The sequence below is a fragment of the Callorhinus ursinus genome, unplaced genomic scaffold, assembly GCF_003265705.2.
Source record: "Callorhinus ursinus isolate GAN/ISIS: 27379988/994484 unplaced genomic scaffold, GSC_fseal_2.0 scaffold19, whole genome shotgun sequence".
NCBI classification, from domain to species: domain Eukaryota; kingdom Metazoa; phylum Chordata; class Mammalia; order Carnivora; family Otariidae; genus Callorhinus; species Callorhinus ursinus.
Window position 1 is genome coordinate 24,250,830 of NW_027397081.1, and position 14,921 is coordinate 24,265,750.

A 14,921-nucleotide genomic window follows, 5' to 3' on the forward strand; every position below is an offset into this window, starting at 1 on the left:
GGGGGGCTAATTACTGCCAATTGTAGGGCTACCTTCTGACGTAAAAAAAAAATGGTCTGCTGGGAACTGGGCTAAAACCAACATAAAACCATTTATTGCACACTTGTTAAGAAGCCACCAGGAAGGCCTACCCAGAGTGGTTTTTAAACATACACATGCAAACCTTCTTTCCTCTTAGAGCCAAGAACAGCCAATCAGTGATTGTTTTGAAAAGCAGAGGCTTACCTTCTCAACCCCAAGGGAAGGACGCTCTCTGAGGGGCAGTAGTTAAGATTTCATGGAGAATGAGCTTCCACTTAAACCCTTGGATCTTCCCTAGTTTCCCAGCAGAAGCAAGATGAGAATGGGAAAGCAAAACATTTCTTTAGTGCTTACTATATGGTAAGTACTATTCTGTGCACTTAATATAAATGAATTGATCCTCAAAATTGACCAGTGAGTTAACTGCTCTCGTTGTCATTTTGTGAAAACTGAGGCTCAGAGAAATTATATGGATTCCCAGAGACACATAGCTTATTAAGTGTTGGAGTCAGAAGTTAAACTCAGATTTTAACTGAATGCAAATGCTGAGCTTCCTCCACCATAAACAGAAATCTCGCAGGCCCACAGCATTTATTCCAGACTTTTCTGACCCTATATTCCCATCAGTAAATATCTTGAAGCACCGCCTCCAATATATGCATATTTCTTTATAAATTAGAGACACTAGTTAATAGCTATTGGCATTGATCGATAATACAATACCCCAGGGCATTTATTCTCGTTATTGACAATAGTTGTAAATCGACATTTAATATAATGTTGATAATTTGGAAATTTTTTTGGCCGAATCTAATTAAATTATTGTTGTTTTAACTTCAGTATGTGACTGACAATTTGTTCCAGGAGTAGAAGTCATCTGGCTTTTATTCTTATCTTTGTGTGCCAGAATGGTTCTTATGTCAACAACCCAGTTTCATTACAGCAAACACTGGAAGGCACTGGTCCACTCTGTGAAGGTTATTTGGTTAAAATTAGATATTCTCTTTTATAAATCTATTCATCGTGTATATGCAAACCATAAAACACCGTAAGATGCTAAAAATGAAAAAGGAAATAAGCGCACCAGCGTACACACCCCTTTTCCATTGCATAGTTCCCACTTTCTCCTAGGGTGTTTGGAATATATGCAAATGACCCAAAGAAGCCTACCCTAGGCACCAGGGTCAACACGTATATTCAATATTAGTAAATAAAAATGTATTTCCCAGTTTTAGACTAAAAACAAATATGAGTAGAAGTTCTAAATGGTTTCTTCCACACCCCATGTCTTCCTCTGCAATTCCCGGAGCGTGCACAATCTCCCTGGGAGACCCCTGCCCTAAAGGAAGCTGACGCTATATTCCCACGCAGATACAGAAGGCTGAGGGTTTGGAGAAGAAAAGCAGCCAGTCAGGAAATGCGGAGTCAGCGCGTGGGGCTGGGACGAGAAGATGCCCAGGCTGGAGGTCCACAGTACGTGCTTGGAGCACAGGCAAGAGAAAGGCTCCAGGGCCATCCAGCAGACCCCCTACCCAGGAAGGGTCGGTCAGTCCAACAGCCTGGTTTTCTAGATTTCATCCTTTCTGAATCCAGGTCTTTGAGAGGCCTCCCTCTTAACTGCGTGAATACCAGAGTAAATGAAAACACTCTGCAGCACAATGACCCCTTAAGGTTTGTTTTCCAAGATGGAAAATAAAGGCATTTCAGCCCTTCCATGGATAAAAATAACTCGCCGTTGATTTTGAAATCCCTTTCATTTGTCTCCCACAGACCAGCCCCATACAATGGCACTTTGTGTGAGAACTTTCGGCATGGGCCAGCCAGGCCCTGCTTCCTTCTGCCTGCCAACGGGAGGAGATGAGAGGCAGGCTCCAAGCCTGGCGGTGGGAGAGGACTTTGGGCAGGCCCAACGTTGCTGTTGGACGTCATTCAGAAGTCCCCACTCCGTGGGGGGAGTCCAAAGAGGAAAGCAAACAAAGCAAGGAGTAGTGGAAAATGCTGAGTCCTGGAGCAGCATTTGCCTTTCCATGCTCAGAGCCAGGCGCACTGCCCACCTGCAGCTGTCATAGCAAGCAGGCCCACAGAGAGCAGGGAGGCCTGGGCCCCCAGCACCCTGGCCAAGGGCTAGGAGGGCAGGGGACAGGACTGGGAAGGGAAGGACTCCCGTCCCTGCAGACAGGCCCTCCAGAGCCTGTGCCCTGAATGTGAGGTTTTCTCCTTGTCCGGGGACTCTGGGGGCAGGGCTGGGGGGAGAAAGTTTTTCAAAGAAAGGAGAAAAAGACTTTCTTGAGCTGTAGTTTCAGATTTACTAATAGCTCCCACTTACATGACACTCCGTGTCAAACACCAACATATATTAATTGGCAATCACCATGTCAGTGGGGTTGATACTATTGTTCCTATTTTATGGATGAAGAAATTGAGGCACAGAGAGGTGAAATAATTTGCCCAAGTCAAAGAGCTCAAAAGCAGCAGGGCTAGGATTTATCACTGTGCAATTTTGCATCAGAACCCGTATTCTTCAATGTTACCGACCTTCTCTTTAGCCTGTCACATACATTTCCTCTCTAGAAATAGACAATATGAAGGACGGAGAGAAGGAACTCAGATGAAGAATAAAAAGGAATGGATGAGGAAAGAGAGAGGAGTGGTCACCAAGGGCTGGAATAATAGACTTAAAAAAAAAAAAAGAGAGAGAGAGAGAGGAGGCTATCAGTCTAGGAGAAGGCGTGTGAGACCAAGGTAGAGAGATGGCAAGAAATGCGGGGTTGGGAATGGAAGCCATGACCACATGGCTAAACAGATACCTGTTCTTTTGTATTTCCAGAGAAATAATACTCAGAGATCACTCAGCAAATGGCGCTCAGACAGCTCTCAGGGAGGCTGGAGAGCAGGCAGCTGGAGCAGAGAAACGAGCACCTTCTCTCTCTTCCAATTACAGCCTGGGGTGGAGGCAGGTGTCCACGGCTCCAGGGAGAGATTAGTCCCCTGATGAGAAGAGATAGCCTGTGTCAGTCACCCAGGGAGCCCTGTCACATCCATTTGTAAGCTGAATAGTTCTTGTCCCCGGAGGAAGGAAGAGTAGGAAAGAAAGAAGGGAGGGAAGGAAGAAAGGAGGGAGGGAAGGAAGAGAGAGGTTATTTGGAGGGACAAGCCCTTGACCCTCATCAGATACATAGGATTGGCCTTGGAGTCAGAAGACCTATGACCTAATTTTGTCTCTGTCACCAGTTAGCAAGATGATCTCAGATCCATCACCTAAACCCTCTTACCTTAAACACTTTATCTATACAATGAGGGAATTTGACTTTGTCTCTAAGATTTTTCCAGATCTAAACTCCATAGAATGGTGATCTTGGGACCAAGGATAAGTCATCTTCGCATAGTCCCCAAGTGCTGGTCCTAGCCCAGTGGCCACCACCCATCCACACCAACCAATCACCAAGTCCTAACCATTCAATCTCCCGAGTACCTATCTGCTCTGCTCACTGCTAATTCTCTTGGAGGCTTCTTTTCTGGACAAATGAAGCCATTTTCCAACCAGTCCCTCCATCCTTGGTCCCTCTGATGCATTCTCTGCTTTACAAATAGAATGATTTTTTCTAAGACCAGATCGGATCATGTGACTTGGCCTGCAGGAAGGTCCTCCGACCTCTGCCTTACCCTTTGCATGGGACAAGAGTTTCCTCATCATCTCTCCATCTCCTCCTCTTCACCACTCACCATACTCCATTTCACCCTGTGCTCTGGTTCTGCAAAAGGACTTCCAGTTTCTCTAGCAGTCCACGAACTTTCTCACATCTAGGCCTCAACCTGAGCCTCCTTCTCTTTCCGCTTGGCTGACCACTACTCACCTTTAGGGCATAAATTCTTCCAGGCTGGGTGCTTCTCCTAGATATCAAATCATAACGTTATTGCACTGGACAGTCATTCTCTCTTTACTTGCCTATATAGTCTTCATTTACTAAAAGCAGAATCATGGTAAAAGTTGTGCCTACCTTTTCCTTATGGTTCCCTAATACTCAGTCCAGTGCCAACCACAGAGCAGGTATTCGATGAGTGTTTGCTACCTGAATAAATTTGTTGAGTAGTATCATCACATAGGGTACCTTCCAGCCCTGACATCCTATAGTCTCATAGACGGCAGTCTCATACCTCCCGCATGTTCAGTTTCTGAAAACCAGATGTTAAGACCTTCCACCACCCAAGGATCTCCCATTCCCAACCTGAACATGAGCACCTAGCTGATTGTTGAAATCCATCAGAACTAATAGAAAGAATTGTCATGATCAATTCTGAATCTACTAGGATCAACTTTAAACTAAGATGTGTTGCCTGGAAATTGGATGAGATCCAATACAGTAGAGAAAGGAGAGGGCTGGGAGCACACAGGGAGAATCAGATCTACTTTCTAGTAGGAAGTCTGTCTAGAATAGACAGATCTGTCTAGATCTACTGTTCTAGTAGAAAGTCTATTTCTGTCACTAATCAGGTGACTTTGGGCAAGTCTTTTGGCCTTGGGTTCATGCATGCCTCATTGAAAAGGCTGGACTAGATAATCTTTCAGGTCCCTTTTAACTTGAAAATGTAGAATTTCGAATTCCGGTGTTTGCTCTTTCACTCATCAGCTGCTAGGCCATTCATGAGTTTTATGAGGAGACCATGTAAAGTATCATGGAAGTGGAAGGAATTGCTATGAATAATTATTCCAGGACAATGGGTTTACCCCGGGACTGTCCCAGGTACACAAGTCTTTGTGGTCACCCTTGTTTTAATTCAGTCTTTGTTGGCTGGGTTTCAGGTTTGTGGTTGTTACTTGTGGTGGCCGAGAAGACAATTTGGAATTTGTGGGATTTCTGCTCTAGGATTTCAAGCAGGCTGCACACACTGGTGCCCAGAACAGCTTACATGCCCCACCTGGTTCCCCTACCTGCTCCCGAGCAAGAAGCCTAAGCACAGGTGAGTCCATTCCCTACCCCAGTGGTCTGAAGTCAGTCAGTGAAGAAAATACTTTAAATCCCCTTGGGTGCAAGTACACAGCTCTGTGCTATCATCATGAAAACTTGACCACAGAGAAAACATACCTGAATGAAATGGTCTATTTACCCTCCAAACAATGGTCATTGTCTTTACCATCATTCTTACCTTTCCCCTAATATGTAAACATCTCAGACAAAAGGTGCCTTGGCTGCACTCTGATTGTAAATTTTCTTAATCCCATGGAAACCAGAACAAATGGGACAAAATTGGTCTGTCTGAGAAGTAGATTAGCAGAGAAGATTCCCCAGTTCAATCACCCTTGAGGTTCTGAACTTGCATTCCCCTGAGATCTGTAGGAGCAAGGACTCATTCATACGAACACTACACCATTCTCAAAGCCCTTTCGAATTTCCCAATCTCATATCTCCTTCTCCCATTTGGAATATTCTTGCCTCAAAAAGCCAGATCCCAGATCAAAGCCCAAAGTCGTCATCAAACTTTCCAGCCGTGTGAAGACTGTTGCCACCTCTTTGAGTCACTGTTTCCAGGCACATCTGGGGGACAGCCCTCGAAAGGGGAGAAGAAGAGACACAGCTGAAATTTCGGGATTTGCCTTAAAAATAACCTGCTACTGCCCAGGGTCAGTGTTGAATGGGCAGGGAGAAGAAGACAGTGGCTCTCTCTTGACCTCCTGTAATTCCCACAAGTGGCTGCTGGAAACTTCCGTGTTCCTCCCCACAGCACCCCATGGAGTAAGCAGAGCTAACCCGACATCAAAGCTCTGTGAAAATGCTGTGGCTGAGAGAGCACTGGAGCCAGAGTGGCCGGGCAGAGAGATTAGGGACAGGACTGTGAACTCACAAGGGCTTTGGGGATCGCACATGTCATGAGACCTGGTGGTCATTGTTGATTCTCTTGCGTTGCCATGGGCAGATGAGCGTCACTCTCATTACTTTGGACGTCAGCACACTGAGATAGACCAGGCAATTGAATGAACCTGACTTTCTCAGGATAGAAATATTTTCCAGGAAAATGGAAAAGGGAAAAGGGATCGGAACACCGAGTAAAACAGGAAATGGCAGTGGCCAAGGGGCAGAGGCAGAGCCACCTGAATCCCTGATGTGCAGTTTGAAATTCTTATTAAGGGCTTCTTACCTCAATTTCAAACCTTTTCTAATTTTCACCTATTGATCAACACCTGCTTTTATCAGCATCCCCAAATCTCTGCCTCCTTGCCAGCAGTGCCAAGAAAGTACTTTTCTCTTCTGTCACCTGTTGTTCTTAGGTGAGGATCCTCAAAGCATGGAGGGGTCCTCAAGAGCAGTAAACAACCAGCAGCATGCTGAGTCTGTTTACCCAAAAAATGGCAGAGCCAGCTACCCAGGTCAAGTATCCCTGTATCTGAACCAGAGAAAGGCCTCTGTACAACTGAACTTGCATTACATACCACCTTCCTGGAGCCACCACTGGGGAAAGACAGAGGAAGGGTTGTGGAAGTGGAAACGCTTCCTTATAGAAAGAAGACGTCTTTGTCCCGTGTTTGATGTATGAAGTGTATCTCCTAATAACTGGGGCTGTGGCTCCCGTGGACGGGGGCCATTAGCCAACATCATCAAAAGAGACCTTCTGGAGCTGCTGGGTGGCAACATAGCCTAATGGAAAGAACAAGGGCTCAGAAGCCAGATAGTGCTGATGAACATGATGACCTTTTGTACTCCCTTCCACAGTAGGTTCTAGAATAAAATGAGCTTCCTGCCAAGTAAACATGGAATGTGAATAGATAGATATCATCATAAGGGTCACAAAGTCAAATTCTACAGGGACCAGGCAGGAGTATAAATGTGTGGGGCTGACCTCCTGGAGACAGGAGACTCATGTTCACTTTGAGGGGCACCTCACACTCAGTGTCGACCGTGGGTGCTTGCTATAAAAGAACACTGGTATTCAAAGACCTCCCATGACCCTACTGGATACATGAGTCCCAACGCTGTGAAGGCTGAACTGAACATCTTTAAGGCACACGATCAGCCCACAGTCTGCCCACATGTAACATCTTATCTACATTGCCTGCCTCGTTTTACCCAAAGCACAAATCAGTCTTCTTCCTTTTTAGATTAAAATAGTTATACCTCATTATACAGGAAGCTCTGTTGCTGTTGTTTTGGGGGTTGTTTATTTATTTGTTTGTGTGGCATGAGTGTTATAGTTTGCTCCAAAGCTGTAGCAGTGGTGAGCCAGATTACCCTTGGTCTATTACTTTATCCCATAACTTCCTGAAAGCCTGTCAAATCTAGATTTTTGGTGACCCACTTCTGAATGAGTCCCCTTTACATTGCGTCTCTTTTTATCCTCACCCTACCCTATACCCACAAATCCTGCAGTTGTTTTAGAAGAAATGGTCTCGGCCCAGTTGCAATATGGTGGCCTCAGTAATATCATTAAGAGAAATCACTTCCCCTCTTAACTCTAGCTCCTAGTTGGAGAAACAGAGGTCTAAGCTTATTTCAGTCAAGCATATCTTGTCTCTTTTAACCTGGTCAGCATTAAATCAGATACTTTGGGAGAGAACAGCAACTTGGCACCGAAGCTAAGCTCTTTGACCAAATTCTTGACTGAGGCAGAAACTTATTCTCTGTGCACTGTTTATTCAGTGGGAGAGAGCTCAGATGTGGCCTCAGGTTGGCTCAGGAGTTGTGGCTTTGCTTGGGGCTTGCAGCTGAAGACTAAAAAATATAAGGACTTCAAGCCAACTTCCCAAAGTCTCCCAGTGAGTGGTGGTGGCTTGACTGAGGTGTAGGACCCCGAGCCCCCCTCGCGGCCAGTCCAGCTCTATAACCACTAGACCACACAGTCAGTGTTCAACGTGCACTCAGCAAACCTCAAGCTCCGAGCCGGGAGAAACAGATTTTCCAAAAACAGAGCTGTCTTTGTGAACAATTCAGCAAAAATTCTCTTTCCAGCTGTGAGTCGGGGATTCATGTTGCAAATGCTGGTGTTAATTAAAAACATCCACCTTCTACAGTTTCAACAACAAGAGAAAAGTACCATGCAGGATGTGTTCCTAAGCACTCCTCCCCAAAGGCACTTATAAATATGATTTTATTTACGACATGGGCTTCTGGGGGTTCAGACAGATATTATCATTCCCCCTTTTCAGCCCCCAGTGAAAGAGTTGGGGCCAAGAAGATGAAGGTGATGGGTCCAAATGTGCACAGAGCAAAATCAGTATCAGAAGAAGAAACCAGAATACTGTTCGTGTCCAAAGCATCAGCTAAGCTGTTCAAATTTCTGTGTTAATATCAGGAACTTTACCCAGTTAAAATCAAATGTTTATCTGTTGAGTCATTAAAAACTGATGCTTCACGTGGCTCTTCGTTCCTTCAGACATGAGCAAAACACGGTGTGACGAGGCCAGGAACATTCCACAAAGGATGACACCATTTATTCAATAATCGGGGCATTGCATTATACTTCCCTGTGTTCTCATTACAGGTTTACTAGGAAATCTTTATCTGAGCTGGTCTTGAGATCGTGAGATCAGCAAGATTGAACTATATTTCTTCCTCAGCTTGTCTCTGGTTGGAGAGTCTGTCCTGCTTTTTCACACGTGCACCAGACAGGAAAGAATCGAGCCAAACCCACATTGTTATGAATGAATTTCTTTGTTTTTAATCTCACACAGTTTAAAATACAATATGAAATCAGGCTACAGTATATAAAAAACTCTCCAGCAAAATGATGTGCCAGCATCAGCTACTAAAATAAACAAACAAAAAACTCCCCCATAAGAAATTTTTTTTTGCATTTAAAAAAAAAAACACATAGACACTTACATCGCTACATCTCTAAGCTACCTCAGTTCTGATTTTTAAAAAGCACCTGCTTTTCCTTTTTTCATCTTGCTTTTAAATTTTCAGCTTTTAAAAAATATAAATTATATGAAAATACAAGTTGGAAAATAGTCAAACACAATATAACATCTTTTTCACCCCTAGACTTCTCAGCTTAAAAAAAAAAAAGTATTCTTAAAAAAAGTTCAGTAACTGAGGCAGTATTCCTGATAGAGATAATTTCATTTTAATATATATACTTTATATATGTATATGTATACATATATTTATGGTTCCTCGAAACTTCTTTGGAATGTAGATATGAGTTCAACGCATTTACATAGACCCCAACAGAAAGCAGCATGCACAGCATGACTAGAACAGAGAAGGGGTGATTTTCACCATGAAGATTAGGCAGGTTAATGCTCTAAAACCCAGAGTGTTCGTCTCCAAAGTGAGGAAAAGCACATCTGATCTTTGAATGCTACTTCCAATCCCCAAAGCCACAAAATCAGGGCTCTGTGTAGGGAAGTCCCTCCCCTGCTTGGAGAAGGAAACAAAAGTGACCCCGAACCCGACAGCCAAAACCAACATGGGCTAAGGCATCTCCAGGAAAATAAGGGTTTCATCAGCTCAACCAGATTTGCCCATCCTTCCTCTGAAGTTAACATGTGTTTTTAAAAAGCATAAATGCAACAATTCTGCTACATTTCCAGTGTATAAACCACCCACCACTCTTCCTGGGATGGTCTCTGGCCTCTGGACAGAAGGAGAAAAAGCATCTGGCCAGATGGACAAAGCTGTCTTCACTAGCGCACTATCTACAAATACTGAAAACGGTGGACCTAGAGAGCAAGGCATCTTAGCAAACAAGCGGGCTGAGGAGTAGGAGGAGGCACTTTCTTATCTCTTATCTGCTACGGAGTTTTTGCAGGACTTAGACACGCTCACACAAGGGGAGTTTCCAGCAGAAATGCAAGAGGAAAGGTGGATGCACTGAGAAAGTCATGTTAGGCCTGGTTGCGAATAGCAAGCAATGACCGATGCCCTGCCTTGGTTCTACTCTTGCCCATTGCTGAAATGTGGAAAGACTTAACTGGAAAACCCAGGTATTATTTTAGCGGCAGTTCTGCACGTCTGCACACACACACACACACACGCACACACGCACACACACATGCGTGCGCACGCACCCGCACATACGCTCACCTTTGCCAGTGCCCAACAAAGATCACATAATCTAAGAGAAAACAATGTAATCCAACAGTTCCGCCTAACACTCCCTGAGCAGCTCCTAAAATATTTCGAGAGCTTCGTTAAGGCACCTGCATCCCGAAGAAGATGAGAATACACAGCTGGGCCAACTCTGCCTTTGCTTTCCAAGTGGACACTCCAATTTATCAGTATGAGGAAACTCATGAATCACAGAGCTAAGTTCCTGATAATTCAGGGTCTGCAAGAGGACCTGGGAGTAAACGATCCACTTTCTTGAAGATACGCTAGCAGGTAGTTAAGTACTTCCAGTCTCTCAGCCGGAGCCCAAGAAGGGCTCGCCCTGAGAAGCCCACCTTAAATGTCTCTCCGCCTCTCCCACGGAAGTCAGGGAGAGCTGTCCCTCTGTCATCACCATTCTTGATCAGGCATCTATGTGGGGGAGGTGGGGTTCAAGTGTTTTAGGCACTTCTCCTCACAGGTTAGATGTTGCTTCCCGCCCTCCCCACCCTGGAAAAAGATCCAAACCTTTGAAGACCACCCTTCAACAATGCCCCAGTCAATTGAGCTTGTCATTGAACTTTGGAGGAACTAGAAATCTACTCGAATCTCACGACCACCTCGTTTTCTCAAGCTCCTTTTCTTGTTCCTTTGCCTTCAAGTCATTCTTCCCTTCTGCAATTAACCTTCACTTACCCTGTGCCAAGATAACAGCTGATCCAAGCACGGGCCGAATAGTGTCTGCACTCTTCACTCTGCATACACAGCCCCACCTGACTCCACTAGCTTAAACCCTTCAAAGGAAAGCCTTGCACTTCTCCTCCCAAAGACAGCCAAGCCACATTTTGCTTCTATCCAACCTTAATTTCCATTGTTCCTAAAACCCAGGACTTCGAAATGGCTTTGTCTGATACTCTTCACCTCATGTCATGACTGCCTTTCTCTCTACTGGGTAACAGGGTGGGGGGAAGGAATAAACATGGGATGCTGGGACAATGAGACATAAAGGAGAAAGAGTAGAGTGTTGGTTTGGAATGACATGCATTCAGGACTTACTTCCTAAGACCTGAGGGGTAATGCCCATGCACACAGCTTTTATTCCAAGTCATATATGTTACAGGTATAGAACCAATAAAGAACCAAGTCAGTCTTCCTCCTTCGATCTCTTTTCTATGACTTCAACAGTGCTCCTACATTGACTGTGGTCCAAAACCAGGGCTGCAAAATACATTCAGTTCAAAGACTTAATGCTTCTTAGTTCAACGTTAAGTCCAAACCCCAAGAATCCACTAATGACAAGTAAGCAGAGGGGCGTGATCATTTTTTAAAACACAGATGAAATTCACATGCACAGGTCCCGTGTACCCAAATCAGCATGATTTTCTTTTCCTTCATATAGAAGTCACATGAATTTGGGATCCCCGATCTCAGTGACAGCACTTTGCATTTCCAGTGGGGTCTATATAAACAGTTTCCTTGCACTGTGACAGAATCCTCAGCCGGCAAATAAAAACAAACTTGCATGATACCGCAATACTGAGACCACCTTAGAGCTTAAGACGATTTTTAAGAAAAAAAAAAAAAATACTGGCACAAAATTTAATAAAATAAATTTTAACACAAAAACAGTTTGGGCCCCTCCCCACTGAAGTCCATCTTTGTTTCAAAAGTTGAGTAAAAAGTAAATAGTCCTTGGTTTTTAGTGCATCCCCCAAACAAATGTTTTATCCCACCTCCCTCTTTTTTGCCCTCCCAGACCTAAAAACAAAAGCAAATCTATTGCCTTTTCATGGGTCTCATGACTCCTGATGTGTCAATCTCTTTTGCTAATAGGTCCATAACTCAAGACACATTTTTTTCATGGACGATTTAAAAAAAATAATGGGACACGTTAGTCTCCTCCTCCCTTAAGCCAGATTCTTCAAGCTTCTAAGAAGACCCTTCTCTCTCTCTCTCTCTCTCTCTCTCTCTCTCTCCTGAAAATTTGCTCAAGAATTTCTCGTCCCACCCACCCCACAAGTCCTGGCTCTCTTTTTCCAACTGCGCACAACTGACTATAGCTGCAGCTCACTTAGCTCCCACCCCTGAATGTAAAAAATGAGTTCTGAAAAATTAAAAATAGAATAACGATTAAAAATTAAGAGTCCGACCGACGTGGTTGTTCTTTGAAATGTCTCAGCAGAGTTTTCCCCGACCCTTTTGGTGTCCATCACTCATCAGCGTCAGGTTTGACGTCCAGCATGGCATGGAGTTCCTCGGGCGTGTAGCCCAGGAGGCTCTGCAGGTCACACACAAAGCGATACACGTAGCGTTTACCAGCTGTCTTGTGGATGATGTTTTTGTCATAATAGTAGCGTAGGCCACGGCTCAGTTTCTCATAATTCATCTTAGGCTTGTTTTTCCTTTTTCCCCATCTCCTGGCCACCTGAAATTAAAAGAATAAAAAGTGAAAAAGAGACGGGGTAAACACCTAGAAGATAACCCAAGTAGACACACTGATATGCCCCTATATCCATTCATAGTGACCCATGATATCTAAGGAAGATGGCTAAAGAGTCACGTACATGGAAGATCTTCTTCTCACCCACCCATTCTGAATTCCCATTTTCAAGAGATGGGCAAGATTCTTTAAATTAATGAAAATACATTGACCCTGTGTTTCTGTGTAATAGAGTTAAAATACTGGAAAGCATTAAAGAATTGGGGGGAAAAAAAAGACATGCAACACTATAGGCTCCTCTCTCCTTATGTTGTTGGTAGCCTAATCTCGCTTTGAAAGCGTGAAATTTAGTGTGAGGGAGTGGGGCCGATCATGCCTGCGTTTCATCAAAGGGAAGCATTTTTTCTGTACTGGGATGCACTACCTTGTCGCATCTGCCAGACCAGAGATGTTGTCTCTCTTGTTCAATGTTTTCAAGTCTGTCATGCTCAGAGTTGGGCATGCCACAGAGCAACCGTCAACATGCATTTGTTGAGTAAAACAAGACATTAGTGAACAGATTGTACTGATCTTCCAGGATCTCTTGAATTGTCCAACCCCTTCCAGAAAAGGCAACCCATATTGACGAAGGGCCCACTATGTGCCAGGCATTTCTCATGTATCGTATCCGTGAATCTTGGAAAACAAATGGGCAATGTTGATATTTCCTCTATTGTCCAAAGGATGCAACTCAGCCTCAGACAGGCTACGTAACTGGTTCGAGATCATACAAGTACCAAGGGGCAGAGGTGGGGCTGGAATCCCAGGAAATGTCATCCCGGCCCACATAACCACTTTCCAGAGTTCACTCTCATCCCCCTTCCACACGACGCTCGCAAGTCACTCCCTTCTTACCTCATCTGGGTCAGAAAGCTTGAACTCCCAGCCATCTCCTGTCCAGCTGATAAAAGACTGACAGGACTTATCAGTGAGTAATTCCAGAAGAAACTGCCACAGCTGGATTGGTCCACTGCCTGGAAACACAAGCCATTGTGAATCATTACACCAGATGCTCAGCACCGCCAGCAATGAATCCCATTATACACAGCATTCCTCCTGCCTGCTCTCTAGTCCACCCAGGCCCAAGAGGATGAAGGCGGCACATAGCACAAATGTTGGAGGAGGTGCTATGAGTTCAAAAGGACTGAAAGGTGAAAAACTTCCTACCCCCCCCTCGAAAAAGCACTTACAATATACCATTATCTTATCAATATTATTTTGATTGACTTGAAGGTCAGTCCATTTTTATTGCAATGAAAACTCTAGAAAGAAAATTACTGGATCTATCCTCTGAGACAGTCTAAGGCAGCATAATCTTTGGTGCCTTCAAGAACTAAGTCATTATTTTTGCCTTAATTAGCAAGAAAGATTAAGGAATATCTTTGCCACTTCCTATCTGAAGTCAAAGCTCATAAGCGCTTCTCGATATCAGAGAGCCTTTGGCGCCTGATTTGTAAGTGACAAGGATCGCTATCCTGGGGTCATCTAACAAGGACAGAGAAGTGAAACATTCTTTTGGTCATAAGGTCATAAAACTCTCCACCACCATCCCGTCCCCCCAGGCCGCTTACCACAGGCACCCAAACTAAGAAAGGAGAACATCATCACTCTATAAGGGATTAACCTGCCACCCACGAAATCCTCAGAGGTCAGGTGAGGACTGTCTCAGAAATTCTTCATGGGTCCGTATATTCTAACTTACACACACACACACACACACACACACACACACACACACACACACACTTTTCTTGTCTTAGCCATCAACACTGCCAAAGGTCTTAGTTCTGGAAAGCCAGACATACTCTGATAGTCCATTTATCTTATGCTAAAGGATTTATGCTAATAGATTTCCTTATAAGATAAATTTCTACTCAGATATGACAATGTTGCCAGTGATTGCTATCTTGTTCACGGGTGTAGCCAGAGAAACAAATATGGGTTCAACTGTCGGTGGTGCTTGCTATTGGTCTACACTGACAGCATCATCTTAGAAGCCATCTGGACAGAGGAGGGAAGATGAAGGAAGCCAGGAACACTCCAACTCATCAAGGAAAACTTGACTTTCTAAGGCTCGAATCCTTAACCTGAGCTTCAGATCTGTCTGATCCAAAGTAAAGTGAGATTCAATAGGAAACAAGCAACAAGCTTTTTTAATCTAAAAAAAGAAATGTTCCTTATGATCTAGAGGGGTCATCTCTTGTTATACCTTATACATCTACAAGGTATGTTCACATGCATCATTCTGCTAACTCCTAAAATCCACTCCCTGGCCCTCTCTATAGGCAAGGCACAACTGGTCTTACTGTTTCTATCCTGTTAAGAAAGAAAGAGAAAAATGCTCAGAAAAGCGATGTGACTTCACTCCAGGGCGCAGTGAGAATGTGATTGGTGCTGGG

At 44.2% G+C, this 14,921-nt stretch overlaps 1 protein-coding gene across 5 annotated transcripts in view; it reads right to left on the bottom strand.

The window, feature by feature from the left end:
• Window positions 1–11,117: 11,117 nt before the first annotated feature.
• The window catches only part of ETS1 (ETS proto-oncogene 1, transcription factor), a 112,039-nt gene continuing 108,235 nt past the window's right edge, over window positions 11,118–14,921 (bottom strand). For all 5 annotated transcript variants that reach the window (XM_073903964.1, XM_073903963.1, XM_025893550.2 and 2 more), the window contains 2 exons: window positions 13,378–13,496; window positions 11,118–12,468 (listed from right to left, as the gene is read on the bottom strand). In XM_073903964.1, the coding sequence (XP_073760065.1) occupies window positions 12,253–12,468; window positions 13,378–13,496 (335 nt within the window). In that variant the 3' untranslated portion in view covers window positions 11,118–12,252. The remainder of the gene's footprint in view (window positions 12,469–13,377; window positions 13,497–14,921) is intronic.